General features: G+C 46.6%; 1 protein-coding gene across 2 annotated transcripts; it reads right to left on the reverse strand.

The window, feature by feature from the left end:
• Window positions 1-1,504: 1,504 nt before the first annotated feature.
• On the reverse strand, window positions 1,505-24,363 carry LOC147900194 (initiator tRNA phosphoribosyl transferase family protein). Of its 2 annotated transcripts, none has more exons than XM_087377526.1 (6): window positions 23,815-24,363; window positions 22,687-23,664; window positions 22,487-22,593; window positions 2,585-2,693; window positions 2,026-2,085; window positions 1,505-1,872 (listed from the first exon to the last, which is right to left on the reverse strand). In XM_087377526.1, exons 1-6 carry the CDS (start codon window positions 24,110-24,112, stop codon window positions 1,694-1,696), a joined length of 1,731 nt encoding a protein of 576 aa, XP_087233652.1. In that variant the 5' UTR covers window positions 24,113-24,363; the 3' UTR covers window positions 1,505-1,693. The 2 variants fall into 2 exon arrangements, with proteins under 2 accessions (XP_087233652.1, XP_087233653.1); XM_087377527.1 differs by having other exon boundaries at window positions 22,687-23,727; window positions 23,815-23,948.
• Window positions 24,364-27,598: the final 3,235 nt, after the last annotated feature.

Consider the following 27,598-nt stretch of genomic DNA (forward strand, 5'->3'; position numbering starts at 1 on the left):
GCACTCACGATTTAGCCCTCTTCTATGGTGATCAGGGTTCACTTACCATGCATGCTTACACGGATAGTGATTGGGCAAGATGTTCCGACACCAGAGTGTCACATACTGGCAATTATTTTTTGCTTGGCAATTCATGTATCTCTTGGCTCATCAAGAAGCAACCAACAGTTACCACGTCTAGCTGTGAGGCTGAGTACAGGGCAGCTTTAACCACTACAATAGAGTGTTTGGCTTCGACAATTACTTACAGATCTTGGTATTTGCCAGACATCCTCCACTATTGTCTATACTGACAGCCAGCGTGCTTTGGCCATTGTGCTTAACCCAGTGTTTCATACGCATACCTAGCATATTGACGTTCACTATCATTACGTTCGGGAGCGGTTGTCAGCAAGAGACATAGAGTTGTCCTATCTTCCCATAGAGAACAACATAGCATATATGTTTACAAAGGCACTTCCTCGTCCCAAGTTCAAAGTCTTCCGACAGGCTTTACACTTGGTTCCCTTTGTTACATGATCTGGCATCCCTTGTACATTCATAGGTGGCTATATCCTTTTGGATAAACATGTGCCACCATGACCAAAAAATAACATAGTACTTCAGCCCATCCCATGGAGGGGGGTTTGTAGGCCATCTTTTGGTGGTTCTAGTGATGCATACGCCATGGTATGTGCCTTGTAGGCATAAATGTAGGCACTTGTAGTGTTAGTGCCTTTTAGGCCACATAGGATACTTAGTCCTATGTGACATCTAGGACACTTAGTCCTAGTTCTAGGTACAAGTACCTTGTACTCCTATTTTTCATTATCCTAGTTTTGACGGCTAAGACTCGTGCGACTCTTTGCTACCTGCACTCTCTCTCTCTTTCATTTGATCCTACACGTCGGCCTCAGTAGGATGCCGAAAAACCAATCCTTTGTCAGTAAATCCTGGCAATGCAGCTAAAAGCATTGCCTCTAAAGGCTCCCTATCTTCGTGTGAATCGTGCCCTAGCTACATGTGTCACCATAAAAGTGATCCTGTGAGACTACTCCCAAGTACATGTAAGCTGCACTATCTCCACTGGCTCACCCCAGTAAGTGAAGCTATGTCGGTGGAACGCTGTGCGTGAGGTGTTGAAGATCATAACGTTGGTCTTCCCAATGTACTGTCAACTCTCTCTCTCTCTGTGAAACGCCTCTCAGGCCTCAAAATGTCTCTACAATCCCTTTACTCAAGATGATATGAGGACTATGTCATCCTGCATATAACAATATCTTTATAGGGCATGAAACAAATGAAATATAAAATAGCATTCACTTAGCAAGCAAAGCAACACTCCCATTCTCATCTGGCAGCTTTGTTTCCAGAGTAAGCAAGCCAAATGCTTAGTAAGATTCAAACTAAGCAAAAAATGAAAAAGAAAAAGAAAGGGAAAAACAGGAAGGAAGCAAGTTAGTCAGATCTACTTTAAGGTAATTCAACGCAACAAAAACTTTCAGTAGATGACCAAAAGGTTGATATCAAAAGATTACGAGTATAGGACCTAAGACAAAGAAACTGGCCTTTGAAGATCACCCAATCAGAGATGTGCGCGACAGGGATGAGATCGACCCCATCGTTATAGAAGCACACAATGTAGTAGCAGGAGATCACTACACTGCTTTTATTGGGAGAGAATAAAAAGGCAGGTATGCTATGCTAATGCCCACTATGTGTCTATTGTACTCGAAAGCTGAAACTCTCTGCTTAGAAAATTGTACACTTGTCTTAAATTTCCTCGAGAAGGCCTCGCGTTTGGTACAAAATTACAAAGATAGACAAGACGCTGACGGACGTCCCACTTTGACACAGCAGCCTTTGCAAAGTTGCACCCATTGTCAAAGATCCCTGATGAAAAATCAAACACAAGGCATTAATTGTCCAGCCAGCCCATCGCCAGTGCCAAACAGAATTCAAGCTCACCCACTTCTGCATTCTGTATGAAAACAATATGGAATTGTAGAAACATTGGAGACAGCTTGATAACCAAGGATAACTTACCTCTTCCATCAAAGGTAGCGAGAAGGATTGCCAAGCACACACAGACACTGAGGTCTTCTCCTGTCAGAGACATTGATTCAAACTTATACAGTTTCCATAACATCACTTTCTCACATATCCACGAAGTGCATGCATATCACCAGTTGACAGAAGTATTGCCAAGACCATGTTCCAGAAAAGACAAAGCATTCCAGAAATGACAAGAACTAGACATGCATTCCGACTGCTTCCCAATTTACTTTCAGGAATATCTCTTATTAACTCTTTTTTGTAAATGCATTTTTTCAAGGCTAGAACAAGTATTTCTTCAACCCACTGCACCCAAAAACTGCCTAACCTCCACACATCAAACATTATACATCCTATCCTGACAGAAAATAAGGTGCTTGCACCCTTGTTTGAGCCATTCCAAGTGTTTCACTTTACTTTCGGGAATAGCTCTTCTTAACTTTTTTTTTAATGAATGCATTTTTTCAAGGCTAAAACAAGTATTTCTCCAACCCACTGCGCCAAAACGGACTAACCTCCACCCATCAAACATTTCAAACATTATACATACCATCCTGACAGAAAATAAGTAGCTTGCGCCCTTGTTTGAGCCTCTCTCTTGCAAATGCAACTGCTACGGAGAGGTTATTCTGCAATAAGAAGCGATCATGCTTTGAATTCTGCAGGGAAGACAATTTTTCCAAGCTAATTTAGAAACGCTGACAGTAGATATCATGTATAAATGCAAGAAACAGGAAATTATTCGAAACTTGAGCTAAGAGGCACCATTCTGACAATTTCCTCCTATGGATGCATTTTTAGATGTCAGCTCTTGTATTTCATGTAAGCAGATTCTACAACGCACGAACATTTCATAGACAAGCTATCTTGTACAAGAAAAGCCTGCAATTGTGGGTCTAGTTTGTCTGGCCCATTACGTCATTGGAAAAGAGATGCAACAAGAAAGAAAGTCTTTCCACAGTCAATACTACATAATCCATGGGCACTAGCCATTTGGAGAGAAATGAAGAAAATGTAGCACGTACAACCACTACAGTGAAAACTTCTCCGAATTCGAAGACGGTTCCCACCGGGGCAGGTTAGAAGCGAACGGCGACCCAAGCCAGCCACACAAATTCACATGGGCCGAGCCCCTTCCTGCACCCACTTGATATTCTACCTGCTGCTATTCCCCTCCCTAGCCCCCATCTCCGCACCAACACAGGGCGAGAAAGTTTGACAATTGCTACAAAATTTTGGCGGTGGACATAGAGACCCTGTTGCCCACACATATGTACCAGCCACCGGCTCGGGCTATTCCCTTGGATTACCTTCTGCCCGAGGTTAGTTTATACGAACAGCAAATTTGATTTGGGAGTCAAAGCCAAAATCAAGCGGGAACAAGGAATGCTACTAGGCTGAGAGTCAAGTTATCATGGAGCACATCATGGCTCTGCCCAAGCACACTGCACAGACCCTCCCCATTTACTTCACTCGCCTCCTCCATTGTGTCAAGCAACTCCTCGTTGCCATCGCCATCACAGAGGCCACATCACTGTGGCTGTATCTTTTGGAAATCTTCTGGAGCCCCATTGCCAAATGGACCAAGCCACAAGCAGCCTACAAGTGCCTCAAATACAAGTTTTCTCACCTCGGTATCATTGATCCTGATGTCGTGCATGTTATCGAGCGATGGAAGGAAGAGTGGCAGCTCTTCCTTGACGAGGTTCCCATAGGCATCAACACCTTGTATCCGAGGCCCACCCAAGGAAGCCTCCAATGACACAGAACCAATCGTATTGTATGCTTTACGGGACCCCAATGAGGCGCCTTGAGGCTTCCTCTTCTCCACATGCCACAATTGTAGTGACCAAAGACTCCCTCCAACGGCACCGCCTAGCTGCTAAACGCAAACAAAGTTTGATTACACACAAGCATCCACCCCTAGGACACCCCTAAAAAAACACCTAGTTTTGAACCCAGCCTAGTGCAAGTCCCAATATGGCATTGATTTTTTGGGCTGAAGCAGTGCATACAGCCGTGTATATCATGAATAGGACACCCACGGATGCCATACATGGGTTCAAAGGCTTTATGGGTACAAGCCAACCTTGGCTTATTTGAAGGTGTTTGGTTGCGTTTGTTATGTGCATGTGCCAAATGAAATAAGAAAGAAGTTGGAGCCAAGGGATGTAAAATGCGTGTTTTTGTGATACCCGGCTAAGATAAAGGGATATAAATGCTATGATCCCATCACTAGACACGTATATGAGAGCCAGGTTGTGAAGTTTAGTTAGCATGAAGCGTGGTATCAGGCCAAACAGATTTGTATCGGAATGAGCATGCAATAGAAGTGAGAGAGAAAAGAGAGAGAGAGAGAGTCGGGGAAAAGATAGGCTCGCAACCCGTTAAAACAACGGTAGTTGCGTGGTATCTCGTGCATGCAACAGTGCTGTGCAAACAAGTACTAGAAGACCCCAGTACCTCCTTCAAATATGCTCCTAGTTGTATGGTTGTATGGCTGGCTGGCCAAAAAGGGCTTGTAGGTTTTGAGAATCCACCAAAGGAACACAAGTGAAGCCCATGGACTCGACAATCTAGTAACAAGAGTCATAACATTAGCAAATCCGGTGGCAGTGCAAGATTGGACACAACTACAGATTCGGTTATACCTCACATCCAACTTGCAGATATACGGCGGTGGAAGCTTGGAAGATCTTGAAGGATTAGTATGAGACCAACAACACATCACGCATCCTTTCCCTCCAGAATCAACTATTCATCATGGGGGTGAATGAAGGGAATTAAATCCATTACCATCTCACTAAGGTAAAGGTTTGTGAGGAACCAGTTGGCTGCAAATTGCAACAAGATGGACACAAGCCAGTTGGCCATGCTTATACTTGGCTCTCTTCCCAAAAGCTTCAAAGGATTCATCACGACAGCGACAATCTGATGAACTCCGATGACGTTGAGGAGCTTGGTCCTCTCCTACTCCAAGAAGAAGCCTGAGAGAAGCAATATGACAAAGATGGTGGTGACAAAGCCTTCCTTGCAAAAGGAAAAGGCAGAAAGGTTAGGCCTGAAAAGACAAGCCCAAGGATGACGATAATTCTAAAGTAAACAAGTATGAAGACAGCAGAGACAAGAAAAAGAGGAACCGAAACCAAAAGAGTCAGCAAATGTTGCAAAAGAGGAGCTCTTTCTATTCACAGAGCATTACTCAGCTCACGTAGTAACTGAGGGCAGTGATGGCAGGTATACTGCCAATGGTGCTTCAAGACACATCTCCAGCAACGCGAGCTACTTCAACTTACACGTCTGGATTTATCGATAATTGTTGCAAACAGCAGGAGTGCTCGGTAGAAGGAAATCGAGAGTATTCCTCTCATGACGCATCCAGGTGAAGAGAGGATACTTACAAATGTTCTCTATGGTCCTTATCTTTGCAAGAATCTTCTATTCGTCAGCCAGATCACTAAGAACAGGGATGAAGGCAGAATTTGATGATGGAAGATCCCTAATCCGATCAAAGATGTAACATGCAACGGTTAATGATCGTGTAATTGCAGCAAGGCCTTCTTTAAACCTCTAGCGAATCGTCTTTACTTATCCACCACAAAGAGCGGAGAGAGAAAGAGAGAGAGATAAGGGTTAAGAGAAAGCGAGTCGACAACCCATTGGGTCCCTATACCCACTGAAGGCCCACTCCCCCAATACAGGAGAGAATTTCGTTGAATCTTGGAGAGCTGAAATACAATGAAAGACACTCGTCGAGAAAGCATGGAACAGAACTCTGAGAAGACACCTGTGAACACTAGAACGGACCCAAAACCTGAGAGGCATCTCCAAACAATAACCAAGACCTCAATGCTGTCCATACCATCAATGTAGACCTCTCTCTAAGGCTAGTGATGAGGCTAATGCTGTCCACAGGCATGCAGGCTCAGTGCATGAGTGAGAGATGAATTTGAGGACCATAGACTGAGAGAGCTGAGAGAGATGGCTGAGAACTGAGAGATAACTAGTCAAAACTGAGAGATAAAGTGGCTCAATTGTAAACTGAAATAAACGGCTGAAAAAGACAGCCAAACCTTGACCTTGGATGCTGTCCCAAACCCTGCTGTATGCTCCATGCACGTATTTCCTTCAATCGCGCTCTGTAGGGGCTGCTGGACGGCTGCCTCTAGAGCTGGATTGGTGTAGCAAAGGGGCAGGAGCAGAGGCTAGAGGAAGGCTGGGAACAAGGGGCAGCAAAGGCCCCTTGAATAGGCCTTCAAACAGGCTGACTGGCACCAGGTTTGACCGACTGGCCAGCCAAGGTTGACTGACCAAGTGGTCAGGTCAACCGACCTGTCTGGGCAGGTCAACCAACCCGACCAGGTCAGCCTTGATGGTTGACTTTGGGCAACCCAGCTGGCCGTTAGTTGGGCTGTTGGAAGGCCCTCAAAAGGCAGCCCTTTGGCTGGCCTTTTGACCTAACCTAACCCTAATTGAAACGAACCTTTTGGGACTCACTTCTAACTGACCTAACTAGTTCTCCAGTGGGTACTAGGGCTTGGAGACTGATGTATGTAACTCGTGCCTGAATCCTCCAAGGCGCTCACAATGGGTCCACGGCATACGACAAAAAGCATACTAAAGGGATCTACTAATGTACAATGTGCACTTGATGTCGAGTCCATTGTGTGACAATTCACCCTAGTGCAAGGGTGCATGTGAGATTCCAAGTAATCCACCAAAATCTATGGAAATTCCTAGAAGAAACCTTTGTCTACCAAAACTTTCTCGTGGGTTCCTTGATCTCAAAACTTTGTGTGGAACTCTAGGATGCGTGGTCCTAACCCATGCTTCCACTTGTGGAGAAGAATCTACTCTAGCTCGATGACTTCCGCGTAGTCAATCACCTTGGTTGTGGCTCAACTGAGACATCACTGAGCGTTGGTCCAATGTATGGCTTTAATCACGAGACATGAAAGACATTATGCATGGTCGACCTGTCTAGTAGCTACAACTTCATGGACACATCGTTGATCTTCTTAATGATAGGGCCATCCAAAACTCTTGAAAGAATGCTTGGGACATCACTTGCCCACCCGCTTCAATCTCTACTCCGATAATGCATAAGTAGACCCATTCACCTTTTTTGAATATGGCAACTCTATGGGACTTATTTGCCTAGCGTATGTATGCTTCCTATGCCTTGGCTAACCAATCCTTGACTAACTCTGTGACCTCTGCCATGGTCTCTATTGTCTTGTTCACTTCAAGAGATAAAGAAATCATCCTATTGAGAAGAGATGAGAACTGCTGCATCTTTATAATGCGTCGTCCGATACTTGATGAATGACTATCATTGAGAATGGTCTGCACCAATGAAGATATTGTTCCCACTTGGACTGTGCATCATGACAATACGCCTTGAGAATGTCAAACGCCAACTGGTTATAGATCTCTATCTATCCATCTATCTACGGGTGAAATGTGTTGGACAACTGCAACTTGGTAACAAAATTGTCAAACAAAGCTCTCTAAAATGAGAGGTAAACTTGGTGTCCCTATCTGATGTAATGGTTCGAGGTGACCTGCCAATGGGATACCAATACTGAATAAGCAGATTCGCTACATCCTCTACGTTGGCTGTCTGTTTGCAAGGTATAAGCATGCAAAACTTATTACGATTGACAATAGTTAAGCATTGTGTATTACGTGATGCTAGAAGTGACCCCACGAAATCCATAGCTATGGACCTTCGAGAATAGGCAACGGCTTGAGCAAACCAGCCGCCTTCTTGAAGGGAACCTTTACTTTTTGGCAGATCTGACAGCTCCGAACATGGCTGTAAACATCCCTTTGCATCCTTGGCCAATAAAAGAGGCGCTCAACTCTCCAAGGTAAATCAATCGGAGGCCCCATGACTGAATGCTAGTGGATCCCAGAAGTATTCATGATTGAACAAAATCATCCACTCGTTATGACTACTACTCATGTAACCTCACGCTTGAAATGGAGTTCAAGCTCTTTCAAGCAAGAGAGAGTTTATGGGAGTAGTTGTTCTTCAGTCGGCTCCGATTGCCAATCTTGTACGCCCTTTCATAATAAAGCTCCAATGCCTTTGGTATTCGATGTTCCTTTGCTTCTCGTTGAGAGTGCACTCACACGCACTTGAAAGTTACTAGGACTGAGAGCACATACAGGAGGGGACCAGGTAGAGCTGGGAAGCTGCCCCAAGGAGAGTAACCCACACGTCACCGCACAGGTACAATGCTTTCTGTGGATCACAAACGAATAGCAATAGATAGAACAAGCTTTCAATCTGAGGACTCGGGAACTGAATGTAGCATAGCAGGGTCCGGTGCTTGTGATCCCATGTAGGCGGGTTGTCCTCCACTTGCATTTTTGTTTGCATAAAATTTGTAGAGATGCTATTGTATTTCTATACATAACTGTTCTATGTGATAGGTGTTTTAGAAGGTCCATTGTAGATGCCATTGTATTACAATCATGTATCACTAAAATACAAGTATAAGACAAGAACATCCTGCCATGGAATAATCCTTGTTACACCCCATGTTGCATACAATTACTTTATTTGAGAAGGTCTTGTTGTTCTAAATTTTGATTCCAAGTTGTATCTATATAAATTTTCGATTGATTGAATCAAAGTGTTGATTTTTGAGAGCTTTTGAGCGCATACAAAGAAAACCCTTGAGAGACATCACATAGTGGAAGAAGCTCATTTGAGCTAAAAAGATAGTTGGAGCGTACACATTCATTAACATAAAGCAAGGCCAAACAGGGGTAAGATTTTCCATCATAATCAAACCGCATGTGACCACATTAAACAAGCCTTTACTTAGATTGTCATTTGACTTAAGTCACTCAGTTGTTTGCTTAGGTCATCAACAAACACGACCTTGATTTTTAATGGTTTGAGTTGAAAGCATCGGAGCCAACAACAAAGTTCTCATCTACCTTCTACATGTGAGTTGGAGAGTGAGAGCTGAAAGCAATAGTTGCAATAGAAGAGTGTGTTACAACTGAAAAGTGGGATAGGTTTTGTCTAAGAGACAAAACCTTATCCTTCACTAACCGTAGTTAGTGAACTAACTGTGGTTAGGGGGAAAAACCTCTAAAATGAGGGGAAAGTGTCCCTAACTTTTTACATTACGTTAGTCACTGCTGAATTATAATAATAATTCTAACACCCCTCTGCAGTGCCAATGTCATGTACAAGGAAATGATCAATCACCAAAAGGAGATAAGTTCAAGGCACTGCGAAATGCCTCAAACTTTTCACGTGGAAGTGCTTTGGTGAAAATGTCTGCAACATTGTCATGTGTTGACACATAGATCATACTGATCTCTCCTGCATGCAACTTCTCTCTGACGTAGTGATAGTGAACCTCAATGTGCTTCGTGCGAGCATCAAACACAGGATTCTTTGCCACTGCAATAGCACTCTAACTATCAGTGAGAATTGGAGAAGGACCCTCCAATGAAAGATGAAGATCAGCAAATAAACGACGCAGCCAAACACATTCAACTGTCGCTGTGAAAGCTACCCTGTACTCAGCTTCACATGAGGAGGTAGCCACTGTATACTGTTTCTTGCTTAACCAAGAAATACAAGCTTTGCCCAAAAAGAAACAATTGCCACTTGTGGACTGCCTAGTGTCATAGTCTCCAACCCAATCTGAGTCACTCTAGGCATGCATCTGCAAGTCACCCCCCCCTGGAAATATCAAGCCAAAAGACTTTGTACCTTGCAAGTAACGGAAGATGCGTTTTACAGCGTGCCAATGCATAGTCTTTGGGCTGTGCATATATCTCCTCACTTGAGAAACTGCAAACTGAATATCAGGTCGTATATTGCAGAGATAAATGAGGCATCCAACAGCCTGACTGTTGACATCAATTGATTCACCTGCATCATGCATTGTAAGCTTCAGCCCCGGCTCCATGGGAGTAGCTATTGGCTTACAATCCTGCATGTTGAATCTATCCAAGAGTTTCTGCACATACTTGGATTGAGACATAACGATGCCACTTTTCTCTTGAGTGAACTGGATCCCCAAATAAAAGTGTAGCAGCCCCAAATCTGACATGTCAAAAGTGGTCTGCAATTCCGCTTTAAAATTTGCAATATTATCCTCGTTTGACCCTGTGAGCAGTAAGTCATCTACATAAAGAATGATGATTAAAATATTCCCCCCATCCTTCTTGATGTAGAGGGTGCTCTCAGTTGGACTATTGTGCAGCCCCTTGTTGGTCAGAAAGGTATGAATTTTGGCATACCATGCACGTGGGGCTTGTTTCAGCCCATACAAAGCTTTATTCAGCTTGCATACTTGATGTTCATTTCCTGAAATTTCAAAGCCCGGAGGTTTTTGACATAAACCTCTTCCAACAAGTCTCCATTAAGGAAAGCTGTTTTAATGTCCAACTGATGAACATTCCATTCAAAATTTACAGCCATGGCTATAACTGACAGGATGGTTGTCATTCTAGATGTAGGAGCAAAAGTCTCCTCATAGTCTATGCTCTTTTTCTGAGCATATCCTTTTGCAACCAGCCTTGCCTTGTACTGATCAATGGTCCCATCTGGCTTTCTTTTAACTTTGAAAACCCACCGTGTACCTATGGCATGTTTACCTGGTGGCAAATCGACAACTTCCCATGTCTGATTTTTTTGAATGGACTGCAATTCATCGTGCATGGCATTCATCCAATGCACATTATCATGTGCTGCTTCAAATGTCTCAGGCTCTGACAAAACATGTGTGACTCAGGATCTATGGAATGCTCTAAGGTGGATGGAACCTATGTGGAAACATGATGAAGAGAGTGCTCATGACATGTATCTCAAGTCAATTAGGTTCCAAGATAGATTAGCTTGGACTCATAAAGAGAATCTTGAGATAGTGCAAAGTGCTTGATTGAATTACTTCAAATGAACCTCCCTTTTATAGGTGAGGGTACTTACATCCATTTTGCTTGCTCACATGTGGGATATCTCCTCCATGCCATGTGGCAGCTTACCCTTTGCTCATACCTTTGCTCTACATGTGCTCATGGCACCACAACTCTCAACACCTCCCCTTGGTGCCATAATCCTTTGGCTACTGCAAGGTGGTCAGATGTGAGTTACATTCCATCACCTCCCCTTAGTGCATGCATGCTACTTAAGGTGGTCAAGTGTGGCTTTTTTTACATGTCAATACCTCCCCTGGGTGCTTTCATAGCTACTCTCAGGTGGTCAGGTTTGATTACAAAACATAGGCAAGGTTGGCAAGGTTTTTGCTTTTCAATACATTCCATTGATGTCACCTTTTGGCTCATGGCTTGATGACGATGCGCTTGCTTCTTCTCTTGACGTAGCTTGATGCATGATGCTTTATTCTTCCATGTGTCTTGATGCTTTGTGTGGATGCCATGCTTCGGGCTATGGTCATCTCATGCACTTGTGCTTTTGGCATGCTTTCTACATTCATGCATTGCTTTTTCATTTGTTGCAAAGGTCTTACCAATTGAATACTTTCAATATTGGCAGTGTCTAATTGCATACAATAATTCTAACATGACAGGCGCGTGGAGCCTGAAAAGACGATCACTTTTCCTTTTTGGAGCTTGTCCAAATTCTTCCTAGATTGCAAGTTATGCCTTGTCGAAGTTTTTGTGAAGAAGAGGGGGCCTTGATGATGTGGCACAGGGATTCACATGCAGAATTTAAAACTGTGCTTAGTAAGGGACTCTGTGTGCTTAGGTGGCACTGTGGTAACCTTTTAACACAGCTTAGTTAACCCAAGGTAGAAAATTTAACTATGGTTATCTTTTGACCTAACCATGGAGCTAACCCATGGTTATATAAACTTTACCATGGTCATCTTTGATCTGCCACGTGTCCTCTCAAGGGACTGCCACGTGGCCTAAGGTTCAACCTTAGACTTGATGAATGGTTGTCTTCTTCAGCAGAAATCAGCGCACAGACTTCTCTCCTTGCATCTGCACACTTCTCTGGGTGAAGGCGACGTTCGTGGTAGCCGTCGAGAGGCACAGTTCGGGGATTGTTGTAAATGGCGGGTGAAGCCAGGAGGTGTCGCAACGGCTGTCGGCGGTTGCTCTTGGAACCTGTGAGCATGAGAGGTTGCTGAAGGTCGGCATATCAGAAGTCGTTGCATTCTGCTTCGTGGTGGTTGGTAGCTATGCAGGGTCGCTGGGAGTCGTAGATGGCGCGCTGGTCGTAGAGAATGCGCAGGTCGAGTAGCTACATCCCATTGTGAGCACCCGAGACCAAGAGCTTGGGCGGCTATCTTTTCCAAGGGCTATGCCGAGTCTGACTCTTGCTTGAGGAAGCTCTACAACCTTGTGACACTGGAGGAGGCTGACTGTGAGGTGGCATTGAACATAGGAGGGTGCCTTTGGCGATGGAGTCAGTGGAGAGGAGTTCGCCCATTCACTGCTGGAGAGGCTGGCCGTAGGAGCTTAGCGCTTAGGAGCTTGGAGCAGTCGGTGAGCTAATTCCGTCGACTGAGCATTGAAGGAGAAGGCTGTCCGCTGTGGTCTTTGGAAGCTAGCCGTTGTTGTCTAGAATTCGGACTTTCTGTTGTAGCGGCTTGCAGTTGCCCTCTGGTGCAGTGATTGCTGGTAGGCGCTGCTGTGGAGCAGAGACCAGCGGGATCCATAGGAGTTAAGGCTATCGAGACACCCATCTGTAGGAGCCGCTCAGTTGTCCATCGTTGTGAGCAAGGCTAACTGCTGCAGCGCTAGTTGTCGTAGGCTGTGTCGCTTGCCTTTGGAGATTCAGCTACTTGTTGTAGTTTGTTGCATAGAGTAGTTGCCTTTTCCTTGCTTGCTGTTGTAGATTCGGCTGCTTGACTGATGGAGCATCTGCTGGAGTCTTTGAAGCTGGGAGAGCTGACTCTATTGGCTATGTAGCTTTAGGTAGATGCATATCATAACTGTAGGTCGTAGCCTTTAGAGTATCTCCCTCTCTTTCTCTTGGAGAAGAACAATAGAAATATCTTTCTCTCTCAATGAGCAAAAGGACCACTCAAGGAATGAACCTCACAAGAATTCTCACTTCAAGAAACTCTCACAAACACAATATATCTCTCAAAGAAAATACTCAAGGGACTCTCTCTCTCTCACAGAATAAGGAACACTCAAGCTCACAATGAATTGAACTCTCTAAATGAAGAACTCTTGAGATCGAAAACTAATCTTACATTCTAAAACTAATCAAGGAATGGAAGCAATCCTAGTGAACTACTAATAAGCTAAACTAGGAGAGCTTAACCTATGCTCTGATACCATGACAAAACATGTGTGCCTCAGGATCTATGGAATGCTCTAAGGTGGATGGAACCTATGTGGAAACATGATGAAGAGAGTGCTCATGACATGTATCTCAAGTCAATTAGGTTCCAAGATAGATTAGCTTGGACTCATAAAGAGAATCTTGAGATAGTGCAAAGTGCTTGATTGAATTACTTCAAATGAACCTCCCTTTTATAGGTGAGGGTACTTACATCCATTTTGCTTGCTCACATGTGGGATATCTCCTCCATGCCATGTGGCAGCTTACCCTTTGCTCATACCTTTGCTCTACATGTGCTCATGGCACCACAACTCTCAACAGGCTCCTCATCAAGAAGAGTACCTGCATAAGCTGATTCAACTGAAAGAGCCCCCCCCCCATGTTTTTGCAATTCTCTGCAACAAATACAAAAGCCCTAAATTTGACAAAATTCCCAATACACAAAATAGAACTTGAATGCACACGGAGACTTGAGGAGACAGCTGATGACACACTCCGTACAAAAGTACAGAACTATACGGAATGTACAGTCAGGCTGTACGGACGGGTACCCTCTTGTGTACGTAAAAGTAGATCCGGGAGCTAGTCCTGCTCTGATACCAAATGTGAGTCAGAGAGAGAGCTGAAAGCAATAGTTGCAATAGAAGAGTGTTTTACAACTGAAGAGTGGGATAGGTTTTGTCTAAGTGACAAAACCTTATCCTTCACTAACCGTAGTTAGTGAACTAACTGTGGTTAGGAGAAAAAACCTCTAAAATGAGGGAAAAGTGCCCCTAACCTACTTATTACATTACATTGGTCACTGCTGAATTATAACAATAATTCTAACACTACAAGGTCAAGACTACAACAATCTCCTACATCTAGATCGGATCCTTCCAAGACCTCTAGCAGACGAGATGGTTTAGAACCCATACATTGCCGCACAGCCACTTGGAAACGTGGACCAATGAAAGACTATTCTTTGTTATAACTTGGAGCTAACCTATTCGTCTAATCATCTCATTGATTCTCAAACTACTATGGTCGCATATAAGCATAAGATGTCAGCAAGCTTTCGAAAGGATCCTGAACCTTTGGCCAAGTTGGGGCATAGAGACTCCTCATTTGGTTGCCTCTGGCAACATAGCAAAGAAAGAGGGGCCACCTTACACTCTCCCACACCATTGCCAAGGATCTGAACAGAGCATTCGCAGGCCAAAGGATTGACTCTACAATGGTGGCAAACATGTGACAGTCAAGGTTTCTAGGTGGGCACACGTCACTATCTTAAAGATTGCTCCAACTCATCATCCTTGTGGCTGGAAAAGTTTCTTGTTGTTCTAGTTTACACCAAAGCGGCCCTAAACACATTGCTTTGCTCAAAGGCACCCCACATGATCAAGTTGTTGGATAGGTCACCTCCCCATCTGTAAGCCCCCATATGAGGAGAGCATTGGGGGGGTGAACCTAGGGTTTGAGTGTCTGTCACATGGGCATCTGATTGGATGCCATGTGGACAAGAGCCAAAAGGGATTGAGTGATAAGATGGGGCTGCCACATGGACAGCATCTTGGCTGTCATGTGGGCAGCACATCTAGAGCTGTTGTGGGCAAGAATCAAAGAGATGGAGGGTACCTGGAGCTAGGATGGATCTGCAGCAGCAAAAGGCGAAGCAGTAGCCAGCACAAGGAACCCGGAATAAAAAGCGATCACATGGCGCTGACATCTACAGGGTGTACAGCTCTGTACGGAACTGGAAAAGGGCCTGGCAGAGGCGCAGTTATGGCAGGATGTGCAGGTGCAGATGTGGAGCAGCAAATAGGGCTGCTAGGGGGCAGTGGCATGCTTTATATAGGGCTGGGCCCTTGCCTTGAATGGAGGGCCAAAGGCCCTGGAAGTTTGGGCCAAAAGCCCTGGGTTGTGAGCCCTTATAGGGCTGGACCAGCCACAGACTGGTCGGCCAGTTTGCTGCTGGCTGGTCGGTATTTTTGCCAGCCCTTGGGGCCCTATAAAAGGAGGTCCTTGAGGCCTCACTTCTCATCACTTGGAGCAGCAGTTCAGGGAGCAGAAGGAGCAGCAGATCAGCCACTTGTGGGTCTCTATCCAGAAGGAGACAAGAGAGCTGTAGAGCTGCAGACCTAGCTCAGAGTGCTGCCCACCTAGGCTGGTGCAAAGACAGCAAGGTGGAAGGGATCTGGACGGAAAGTCTACAGAAGCTCAGGTGCAGCACGCGGGCTCGAGTCTAGAGATAGCCAGCAGATAGGAGAAGGACCTTGTGGTAAGATCAGAGGACCACATCATTGGTGGGACTCTGGATCTGTCTCTTTTGTATTGTGTCCATAGTTGTGGACGGAAATATATATCTTGATGGTTTCTCTATCTGGTTGGTTCATTGTCTATTGATGAGTCTGCACACCTATTGAATGCACATAAGTAAAGAAGTTTGTGATTCCACACCCCACACCGCACACTGTGTGAGCTCCTGGGCATTACTATCAGTCTTCCGCTGCGTGTACCCTCTATTGGGTCATTTCTAACATGGTATCAGAGCCCAAGTAGGAGGCTCACAGGTGTGGGAGACTGAAGGCAGGGACCTTGCTGAAGGATGACCCTGATTCAGAAGCTCTTGGGAATCGACTTCCACGACTGGAGGATTGTGCCCTTGCGAGAAGGAGGGTGACTCAGGTTCAATCACGTGCGTTCAGAATTCTGGTCTACTGAAATTAAGTTTGGTTGACTTTGCTATGTTGTATAAACAGCAGAGATGTCGACCTCTACAGCCTCTTCAGCCCCTCCTTTCCCTTCCTCCTCCCCCAGTTTTTTCTCTTTCACTATCCCTAACTTTGGAGAGTCTGGGAAACTGGACGGGACTAATTACCCGATCTGGAAAGTGAAGATCCACAGTCATTTAGTGGCTCGGAAGTTGTGGAAGCTGACCACGGGAGTGGAGTCGAAGCCGTAGGACATGGTGGACAGGAAAGGGGAGATACTCATGGCAGTAGACAGAGAGGAGCTTGAAGCTTGGGAAGACAGAGATGCCCATGCCTTGGCAATAATCATAGGGACTACGGCGGACTCCGTTCTTCCGCATATCCAACTGGCCGAGACGTCAATAGAGGCGTGGGTCACCCTGAAGGATCTGTACGAGACGGACAACACCTCCCGGATTGTGCTTCTTCAGCATCAACTCTACAATCTTGATATGGAAGAAGTAGATACTGTCAAGAGTGGCAGCGGAAGATGTAAGCAAACTGAAGCTACAGAATCACACGGAGAATACTAGAGACAACAAGATGTGCCACAAACAGATCTGCTGTAACTTAGCCCATAAACCAGGGCAGCAACTGTAATACAAGGAGTCCTGAACAGGATGAGAAACAGGAGCTGCAGAAGGGGCTGAACTGGAGCAGAGGATCTGGGCACAAGGAGGCTGGAGCCTGAGAGCACGGAGGCTGGAGGAGCCTGGAACGAGGAGGCTGAAGGAGCGTGGAGCACGGAGGCTGGATGAGCCTGCAGCGAGGAGGCAGGAGGAGCCTGGAGCAAGAAGGCTGGAGGGGCCTGCAACGAGGAGGCAGGAGAAGCCTGAAGCAAGAAGGCTGGAGGGGCCTGCAACAAGGAGGCAGGAGGAGCCTGGAGCGAGGAGGCAGGAGGAGCCTGGAGTGAGGAGGCTAGAGGAGCTGCACCAGAAGATCTGCAGAGGGAGCGAGGGCAGCCAACAGAACAGCTGAAGGGAGGCCCCGGTGAAGATGGCCAGGAGCAGGCTGAGACAAAAGCCTTGAGGAGCTGCTGGAAAAAGTGATGGAGGAAATGAAGGGAAGGAGGCCCTTTTATAGGGCAGGCCAAGGGGGGGAGTCGGCCAGTTTGGCTGGACCGACCAGCCTGGTCGATCAGGCCAACTGGGCCGACCAGCTGGTCGGCCAGCCTACCCCCTCGGGCCCCCCTTGCTGCATGGGGGCTGGTCGGCTGGCCACGCCTGGAGATGCTAAATCTCAACACCCCCTCTCAGCTCCAGGGTGTGGCACAAGACCCAGAGAGCTGGTATGACATTGGAGAAGGGGAGGAGAAACAGATTTGGTAAATATGTCAGCGACGTTGTCGGAAGTGGTGCTGAAGAGGAGCACAATGGTACCGTCAAGAACCTTCTCTCGCGTGTAGTGGTACTGAATTTCAATGTGTTTTGTCCGAGCATGAAAGACCGGATTGCGAGCAAGGGCAATACAGCTTTGATTGTCACAAAAAGGTGTGGTAGAAGTGGATTGCTGAAAACCACAATCGAGAAGAAGGCGCCGAAGCCACACAGCCTCACAGGTGGCACTACACATAGCCCGATACTCAGCCTCGGTGGAAGATAGGGCGACCGTGGGTTGGCGTTTACTGGACCAGGAGATAGCCGCAGAGCCAAAGGAGAAAACATAGCCCGTGGTAGAGCGGCGAGAATCGGGGTCGCCAGCCCAATCGGAGTCACTCCAACCTCGGAGAGTGAGCGGGGAAGGAGAGGAACCACCGGCAGTATATAAGAGCCCGAAAGTAGAGGTCCCCTGAAGATGGCGGAGGAGACGTCGAGCAGCTTGCCAATGAGAAAGCGAAGGGGTTTGCATGAAGGTACTGAGGGTGCCGACAGAAAAGCCGAGATCCAGTCGAGTGTTAAGTAGCCAGAGAAGAAGCAGGGAGCTGGGTGAGTCCGCAAGAAGCTGGTACTGTCGATGACGAGCCGGACTGTTGAAGGATGGTGAACGGGAGAGTCCCCCTCGAGAGTATGTTTCCGGTTGGGGCCATGTAAAGAAACAATCCAAGACTCGGAGTGTAGTGCAAATGAGGAAGGTTTGTCGGTGAAGAGAATCCGGTAGATGGGAACCTGTACGAGAGAGTAAATGGAGAAGAGGATGTCTGTCCCCCTCTGAAACTGCGGCGATGTTATCCTTCCAGGTGTCATAGTTAGTACCATCAAACTTCTGAGTTTCGGAGAAGTGGGGAAGGATTGGGATCTGTATCTGGGTGTGGAAATCCGTACTTTTTAGATAGAACTTATGATTTCTTGAGTGGCTGAGGTCCCCCATGTGTTTCAATACCAAACAGAGAACTATCGAACCCAAAAATCAAGAGCCAATAAATTATGCCAGGAACCCCTTAATAAAGTCGTACGGGTGAAGATGGGAGCCGACCCGATGCGCGATGAAGGAAGGGGGGGAGAGGCTCTTGATGAAGCAGTAGGCTGCTATTGATAGTCCGGGGTACAGGTACAAATTTTCAAAATATAAATTCACAAAACCGATTTTCAAGATGCCGACTGGTGCCTCGGAGTAGGAGATGCTAGAGAAGCTGTCGAGGTCACAGATGTACCTGGATTCAGGGGCAGGATGGATGCCGACTAAAATTGGTGCACAAGAGGTACTGCCGACCAACAAGACATGCGCCTAGGAAGATGCCGACCAGAAAACTAGGAGCCTGCAGTGAAGCCAACCATAGGGAGAAGTGACCAAGGTGCCGATCTCGGGGCAGGAGGAGAAGGCAACGGGCTGACCACAGAGGCAGGAGGAACATAGGCTGCCGACCAGCAAGAGAGATGCATAGAAGAAATCACCCAGGTGTTGGTGGATGCTTCAGTAACCAAGAGGATGGGGAGCACCTAGTGCTCTGATACCATGTCAAGAGTGGCAGCGGAAGATGTAAGCAAACTGAAGCTACAGAATCACACAGAGAATACTAGAGACAACAAGATGTGCCACAAACAGATCTGCTGTAACTTAGCCCATAAACCAGGGCAGCAACTGTAATACAAGGAGTCCTGAACAGGATGAGAAACAGGAGCTGCAGAAGGGGCTGAACTGGAGCAGAGGATCTGGGCACAAGGAGGCTGGAGCCTGAGAGCACGGAGGCTGGAGGAGCCTGGAACGAGGAGGCTGAAGGAGCGTGGAGCACGGAGGCTGGATGAGCCTGCAGCGAGGAGGCAGGAGGAGCCTGGAGCAAGAAGGCTGGAGGGGCCTGCAACGAGGAGGCAGGAGAAGCCTGAAGCAAGAAGGCTAGAGGGGCCTGCAACGAGGAGGCAGGAGGAGCCTGGAGCGAGGAGGCAGGAGGAGCCTGGAGCGAGGAGGCTAGAGGAGCTGCACCAGAAGATCTGCAGAGGGAGCGAGGGCAGCCAACAGAACAGCTGAAGGGAGGCCCCGGTGAAGATGGCCAGGAGCAGGCTGAGACAAAAGCCTTGAGGAGCTGCTGGAAAAAGTGATGGAGGAAATGAAGGGAAGGAGGCCCTTTTATAGGGCAGGCCAAGGGGGGGAGTCGGCCAGTTTGGCTGGACCGACCAGCCTGGTCGGTCAGGCCAACTGGGCCGACCAGCTGGTCAGCCAGCCTACCCCCTCTGGCCCCCCTTGTTGCATGGGGGCTGGTCGGCTGGCCACGCCTGGAGATGCTAAATCTCAACAGATACGGTACATAGCCATTTGACGAAGGTCAAGGTGGTGAGGGATCAGCTGGCAGTAGTTGGTCAGAAGACAGACTCATGCCATTTGGCCTTGATGGTACTGAGGAGACTGCCTTGGAGTTTCAAGAGCTTTGTTACGGCTGTGACAGCAGGACAGAGGACCAAATCTCTGACGTTTGAGGAGTTGGGTCCATTACTGCTACAGGAGGAAGCTCGGGAGAAGCTCTACAACGAGGACAAAGACGACAAGGCGATGCTGGCAAAGGATTCCGCTGGCAAAGGAAAGGGCAAGCCTAACGGTGGCAAGTCCAAGAAAGACGACTCTGACGACGAGGGGACTTCGAAGAGGAACATAAGAAGAAGTGTTTCTACTGTGATACACCAGGACATTTTGCAAAGGACTACAGAAAGAAAAAGGCGGATCAGAAAAAAATCAAGGAGTTGTTCCTGGTGACATCACCGAGTGTTACCGAGGTCAGATATGTTGATCCAAAAATCACAGTGAGGATGTCTGACATAGAGATGTGGGTCGACGAGGAGTTAGATGCCTTTGTGAAGGTGAAGGACAGCATGGAGCGCTTGGTACCTTCCAGGTGTGTGGCTGTGGACGCTGACACGAGGGTGGATTCCATGGAAGGCCTTGGGGTCTCATGGTCAGATGGATGCTTGAGTTCAGAAGGGGACGGTACAGGATTACACAAGCGCTTGGTAGGTGCCTCAATGAGAGTTTGCTTTCAGAGCGAACATTCACGCACTACAACAGTCTTGTATGTATTTGATATTTTGCATTTGAGCCTTTATAGCATGCTGTGGAGAGACTCTGCTCTTCATTTGTCTCAGGTGATACGAGATTGGAAGGAATTGGCCTTCTTCGAAGGCAAAAGGGGAAGTATTGGTGCTTCTTCAAATCTCGGACGCAGATTGCTAGAAGGTGATGGACAAAGAGTACTGAAGCCAGAAGAGTACCTGCTTGAGAACTCAGCGAGAGTTCATGGTCCAGGTTATCTGGAAATATTCATTGGTTGCAGACCTTGCCACAGGAAGGACGGGTTGAAACAGACCCTCAGAGCATGGTGCCTAGATGACTCCAGGTTGTTCACTTATTATGAGGGGGACGACTAGAAGATCGTGACGGCTGAATTGCTCGAGTTCAGAGGTGGGAACGTGACTGAAGGAGGTGGTACCAGGAGGTGCTACCAAAGATGGACCTATGTACCAGGATGGTGTGTGGAAGCGGAACCAGACCTAGTGGAGCAGGAGCCACTGGATGAAAAGCCAGGAAAAGATATTGACACCGAAAGGTTCCAGAGAACCACGACCAGGGAGTTACTGGAGCATCGTCATCGACGTGTTGGCATTGGGCCAAGATGTGTCGATGAGAGGGGGTGTTGGATAGGTCACCTCCCCATCTGTAAGCCCCCATATGAGGAGAGCATGGGGGGGTGAACCTAGGGTTTGAGTGTCTGTCACATGGGCATCTGATTGGATGCCATGTGGACAAGAGCCAAAAGGGATTGAGTGATAAGATGGGGCTGCCACATGGACAGCATCTTGGCTGTCATGTGGGCAGCACATCTAGAGCTGTTGTGGGCAAGAATCAAAGAGATGGAGGGTACCTGGAGCTAGGATGGATCTGCAGCAGCAAAAGGCGAAGCAGTAGCCAGCACAAGGAACCTGGAATAAAAAGCGATCACATGGCGCTGACATCTACAGGGTGTACGGCTCTGTACGGAACTGGAAAAGGGCCTGGCAGAGGCACAGTTATGGCAGGATGTGCAGGCGCAGATGTGGAGCAGCAAATAGGGCTGCTAGGGGGCAGTGGCAGGCTTTATATAGGGCTGGGCCCTTGCCTTGAATGGAGGGCCAAAGGCCCTGGAAGTTTGGGCCAAAAGCCCTGGGTTGTGAGCCCTTATAGGGCTGGACCAGCCACAGACTGGTCGGCCAGTTTGCTGCTGGCTGGTCGGTATTTTTGCCAGCCCTTGCGGCCCTATAAAAGGAGGTCCTTGAGGCCTCACTTCTCATCACTTGGAGCAGCAGTTCAGGGAGCAGAAGGAGCAGCAGATCAGCCACTTGTGGGTCTCTATCCAAAAGGAGACAAGAGAGCTGTAGAGCTGCAGACCTAGCTCAGAGTGCTGCCCACCTAGGCTGGTGCAAAGACAGCAAGGTGGAAGGGATCTGGACGGAAAGTCTACAAAAGCTCGAGGTGGAGCACGCGGGCTCGAGTCTAGAGATAGCCAGTAGATAGGAGAAGGACCTTGTGGTAAGATCAGAGGACCACATCATTGGTGGGACTCTGGATCTGTCTCTTTTGTATTGTGTCCATAGTTGTGGACGGAAATATATATCTTGATGGTTTCTCTATCTAGTTGGTTCATTGTCTATTGATGAGTCTGCACACCTATTGAATGCACATAAGTAAAGAAGTTTGTGATTCCACACCCCACACCGCACACTGTGTGAGCTCCTGGGCATTACTATCAGTCTTCCGCTGCGTGTACCCTCTATTGGGTCATTTCTAACACAAGTCACATATCCATTTGCTCAAATGTACCATTTGGTTGAACATAGATGAATGGGTCGAACTATTTAAGCTGCCAAAAGGTCCAAGGTCGTTGAGAGCAAGGATTATATTAGTTTATTGCATCATGTTACAAATATCGTATGAATTAAACAGCACAGTATTATGAAACCTGCAAAATCCTGCGACAGCATTGCCTTACATTGCTAATAAAGATTGAAAAGGAAATACTAACCTTGGCAGGCAAACACAGACATGATGTCTCCAAAGATGGTAGCGAACTAGACTCCACCCCACAATTGATGGCGCAATCAACCAGATCAAATACATTTCCTGACTGGCCTGTTGTGCACCAGGTGTGTCAAAGCATCAGTATCCATCATCATTGAATAGAACTCCAAACAAATAAGTAAGAAAAGGCTCCTTGAGACTCACAAGACTCACTCCCGATTGCAATTCTAGTTTCACCGATCCATTGCAAGTCTGTTGATTTCTTTGGCTTTAACATTTCAATATTCTCTCTAATGCTTCCACAACTACTCGCACACATAAAGTCTTGCAGATCCTCAGCAATCTGGTGTTGATCAGTTGCAGCTGCTTGTTTCAAAGACTTTACTCTTATTTGCTCTGCTTCAAGTCCTTTATAAGCTCGGCATACACGCTCACGCTCCACAATGTCTGTTACCATCCTCTTGCAGTGATCTGCAGAGCTATTGATAAGGCTTAAGGCATGCTTCCAAAACAACACTGGAGAAAGACCCCTTGCCCAGCTCTCTTCATCATCAGCTGCCCCAGGAATGTAACTCCAACTAAAATCTCCATCACTCATCCTTTGGGCAGATGGGAGCGGCTGAGAAGCCGAGACAAGTATAACAGGGGTGAAACTCCAAGAAGCAGCATCAGGAACTTCATTCAACCAAACCACAGTTTTCTGAGATATCCAAAGTGGTCGCAAAGGCTTCTTTAAAGCTTGTGCCAGTGAGGCTAAGTCTGCACCAGAAGCCCTTAGTATTCTCACCCATTCATCTATCCTTGTCTCGATGCATTCTTTCTCAGTGTCCGAAACCCACAATGGAAGATGAAGTGAGCAATCCCACGAGTCTCTTGCAAGACATAATTCCGACGTTAATTCCGACGTTACAGCCTCTCCTGTAAAGGAGCCTTCGTGGGGAGGTACTACGATACTTGCTACTTGCGAGTCTGTCCCTGTATGAGCCGAGCGTTCGTCCAAAGTTTTGCGGGGCGATCTGCAACTGCCTCTTTCAGGGGATGCGCATGCATCATGAAGCTGTCGAAATTCGTAGACAGCACGGTTCAAAACGCATGCCCAAATAGGAATCGTTTTGGAAAGACTGTCAGGGAAGCGCTTCCCTCGCCGCGTAGCATCAACAATGAAACAACCACCTCTGTGAGCTGCAGAAGTCCAGCCCAGCTCCATCTAAGATTATCTTCACGACTGGTAGAGTCAAAGGCGAGCTGGTCGGGTTATGAAAGGTGCAAAATCAGACGATTTATATGGAAGGAGTATTACAGAAAACATCAAAAGCAAGGAGAGGAGCCAACCTGCAAGATGGGCGACATGGACGTTGAGGCGGGTGGGGTTGAAGGACCAGTTGCCGGTGTGGCCATCGGTGGACTTGAAGTAGCAAGAGCCATGGAAGGTGGGCGAATACCAGAGGCCACATCTGAGATTGGCGAGGAGGGGAAGCTGAGGCCAGAGGCCTGCGATTTCGTGAACGAAGAGAGAATCATAGTAGATGGAACGGAGGGAGTTGTAGAGGGAGTGCTCCGTCCTCTTGATGTTGCGAGACACTTTGTAGATGCTCTTGTTGTTGTCTGGGAGAGCTTCAGTGTCCTCCATAGTCTGCTGTCCAGTGTCCTCTGCTTGCTCGCGCTCTCTCTCGCTCTCTCTCTCTCTCTCAGCTTGCTGCTCAGTAGTGTCCTCTCTCTTACCCTGGGCACATGCAGCACTTTTGGCAAATTTCAGCACGCAAGGACTTAGGCAATCCCATGTCTGACTGATCTCAATGGGATTCTTGACAGATGCATACACTATGGCCAAGAGGGGTTAATGGGGAGAAGAAATGAAAAACATTGCTTCTACCTGATTTCAATCTTTGGGAGGTAGTCATGTGCCACTTAAACCACACATGTATGTGAGCATTTCGATAACATCCAACACGAATTGGGAAGTGTACCCAAAGCTTCATGAGGAAAGAAATCTAACGTCTTCTCAAGTTCATGTTGGATGTTATCAAAATCATTGCTAACCGCCAAGGTCAAGTTTTCTTGAGGAAGCAATCTGCAATGTGACTGTTAGACACTTCCTGAGGCTGGACTTGTGGACTAAGGTCTTAGTCTAATAGTTGTGTGAAAGGAGGGTATTATCATGCTTAGATGGAAAGGGCTGCCTGCAAGTGGTTCAGATTTCTCCCTAAGGTTGTCGCTTTGGTGTCAAGCAAGTTGTCCAGGAGGGGGGTTCTATGCAGTTGGGAATGAAGCCCTTGCAGGGAGGATAGATGCAAAGGGGATACATGCCTGGGAGGACCTTTGGGATCCCTATCCGGTAGATAGGCCAACCAATCCACATCCCTCACCTAGGTTTGTGGCAAAGGAGTGGGAGTGGGGGCCTGGAATACCTCTGAATAAGCTCACTACGAAGCTAATGGATAAGCTCCTTGCCCACAAGGAGGACTGGTTTCAGAGGCTCAATGATAGGTGGTTAAGAGAGGACGTGGAACACACTTGGCAGGGCAAATTATCTCGAATATGGAAAGCCAACCCTTACAACAAGGTCAACTTCTTCCTATGGAGGATAGGTGGTGGGCACCTTCCTATAGGCAGCCATGTCCCTTGGTTGCATGTGGATGATAGATGCAAGATATGAAGATCATCTACAAAGACTCTTACCCATCTGTTTGGGGGGTGCCCATGGGTTCGAAATATATGGAGCCTTATTCGCTAACATTGTGCTAAGGGCCTGGGATTGGATTTCATCTCCAAGGGTGCTGCTATCTTTGGAGCTAACCTTGGGTCAGACAAATCGGTTCTGTGGGATGTCATTGGATACGCAACTTTAGGGGGGTTCACACTTGTCCGCGGACGGGTGAAGCCCCCAATATTCATATCCACCTTGAATAGACTCCTCAGTCCAAGAGTGTTTTCAGAACAAGGCGGACATATTTTCTAAATATATTAAATTCTGCTACAGTATGTCACTAAATAAAGCTGGGTTGGTTGGTTGAAATGTGGGGTCACTAAGAGGTGGTCATGGGTCATATTCCTAGATGTATGTTTTGATTGGCTGCGTGAAGGTGGACGCTCACTTGGGCACCGTGACTAGGCTGCCCAAGAATTCGTGCATGTCCAGGCATGATTAGGACTACACGTCATTTTTTTTAATTCCACGAGCAGACGGGTGTGAAGGCGTTAAATGAGCAACGTGCATTTTGATTGGGGCTCACACCATCTGCCTATTTGTGGGTGGACGGGTGTGAAATCCCCCTTACATAGAATCTGGGTTGCCCGTTATGAGGCATCAGTTAATAGATCTGTTGTTTTCTCTTTGTCTTATGGGTCAACGTTTGCTTGGGTGTAGCCAATCGCGAAACTATTTTTTGGGCCATTTTGGAGCCACGATGTGATGTGCTTCTGGGTGAATATTTGAATTTTGTGCGGACCCGCACTCTCATCGAAAATTTTCCCAACGTCATGAAGGCGCACTGGCAATCTATTTGTTCTGAACACCGCATAGCTCGACACACGACATCTCTACACTACTTCGCACAATGCAATCTCTGGCCTAAGCCTCTTGACCACTTATCATTACGCAGCCTTTTGCCACAGCTTTTCCACCTATCATTGGGCACCGCGCCCATGCAAATCATTAAAATTGAAGGTTGGCTTGGAGAGACCACCGCGCTAGTTCTTGTCGTAATAATTAGATGCAATCTCTCATTCTAAACACTACCGCAGTGCAGTCTCTGGCCTCTGACCACCTATCATCATGTAGCCTTTTGCCGCATCTTTGCCCGCAGCCCACTATGCAAATCATAGGTTGGTTTGGAGAGACCACCATGCTGGTTTTTTGTGTAATAATGAGACACAATCTATCATTCTGAGCATCGCATCAGCGTAGTCTCTATCCTGACGATTTATCATCATCGCCCAAAATTCAAGGTTGTCTTGGAGAGACCAACGCACTAGTTCTTAGAGTTATAGCTTCGTTACCTATTTTTACGTATTAAAGGAGGAGGTCTATGATGACCAATGCACTGGCAAACAGAAGGAAAACTATGCCAGCCATCGCACTAGTTCTTGGAGTTATATATTTGTGTACTAAGAAAAATGTATTATGTTATGCAACCAAGCAAAATGCAATTGACAATATGGCCCTTGATGGGTCCCCTCTAGGGGCAAGGGCCATATCGGCATGCCATTTCTGTCCAATGGCACCCTAGATATTGTATAATGCATGTCGATATGGCCCTTGCCCCTAGAGGGGACCCCTCAAGGGCCATATCATCAATTGCATTTTCTAAAAGTTTGATTGTATTTTTCTAGATGTATCTCCATGCAACCACAACAGTGGATCATTGGAGTTATTTTAGCGCTATTTTGGTCATAAACCAAGGAAATTGTAGTCCTCCTTTCTTGGTATTTTAGTTCTTGTTGCAGTAAATATAAATGAGGGCAAAAGTATAATTTATAAAGTGAAAATTGAGCAAAAGAGATTACAACGTACATCTACGTCCAATAACAGATTATATACAAATTAACAACTTATACCGAGCAAAAATTGAACAAACGATCTTACATTTATAAAAACTCGGCAATTGTTGAGAGCCTTAAAGGCCAAAAGATTACAGAGCTAGCAACCATAACCATTCAAATATAAAAGTTAACAACAGTGCATACTGAGAGCCTTAAATTGAACAAAAAGAGATTACATAAATGTAATAAAAACTCAGTAATTTGCTAAGAGCCTTAGAGACCAAAACATTACATCTAGTGAGCCAAAAGATCGTTGAGAGCCTTAGAGGCCAAAAGATTACATCTAGCCCCATTGCTGAGAGCCTCATCTGAGCAAAAGGAAATTTGTACAACTCAGTTTTCTACCAATCTAGCTTGTTGCATTAAAAAATTTTAGGGAGCCAAAGGAGGATATGATGGAGAGGGTGAAGAACATGCACATTGCTAGGACTCAGATTACGGCCCCCCCAACATGTCAAGAGTACTCTGCTCTAAAAATATTGAGGCCTTCGTCGTCGACATCTAGGGGGGACCCATACAGCACAACCATAAAGAGGCCCTCTATGAGCATGTCATCTAAGGTGGTGACATGCAG

The sequence above is a fragment of the Dipteris shenzhenensis genome, chromosome 7 (genome assembly GCF_047967505.1).
Source record: "Dipteris shenzhenensis isolate YYH24624 ecotype China chromosome 7, Dip_SZ_1.0, whole genome shotgun sequence".
NCBI classification, from domain to species: domain Eukaryota; kingdom Viridiplantae; phylum Streptophyta; class Polypodiopsida; order Gleicheniales; family Dipteridaceae; genus Dipteris; species Dipteris shenzhenensis.

Coding starts and splice junctions, on each gene's coding strand:
- LOC147900194 (XM_087377526.1), bottom strand. CDS start 24,112: ATGGAGGACACTGAAGCTCTCCCAGACAACAACAAGAGCATCTACAAA. Junction 22,594..22,686: donor TGCAATCGGGAGTGAGTCTT/GTGAGTCTCAAG, acceptor GGTGCACAACAG/GCCAGTCAGGAAATGTATTT. Junction 1,873..2,025: donor CGCTACCTTTGATGGAAGAG/GTAAGTTATCCT, acceptor ATTTTTCATCAG/GGATCTTTGACAATGGGTGC.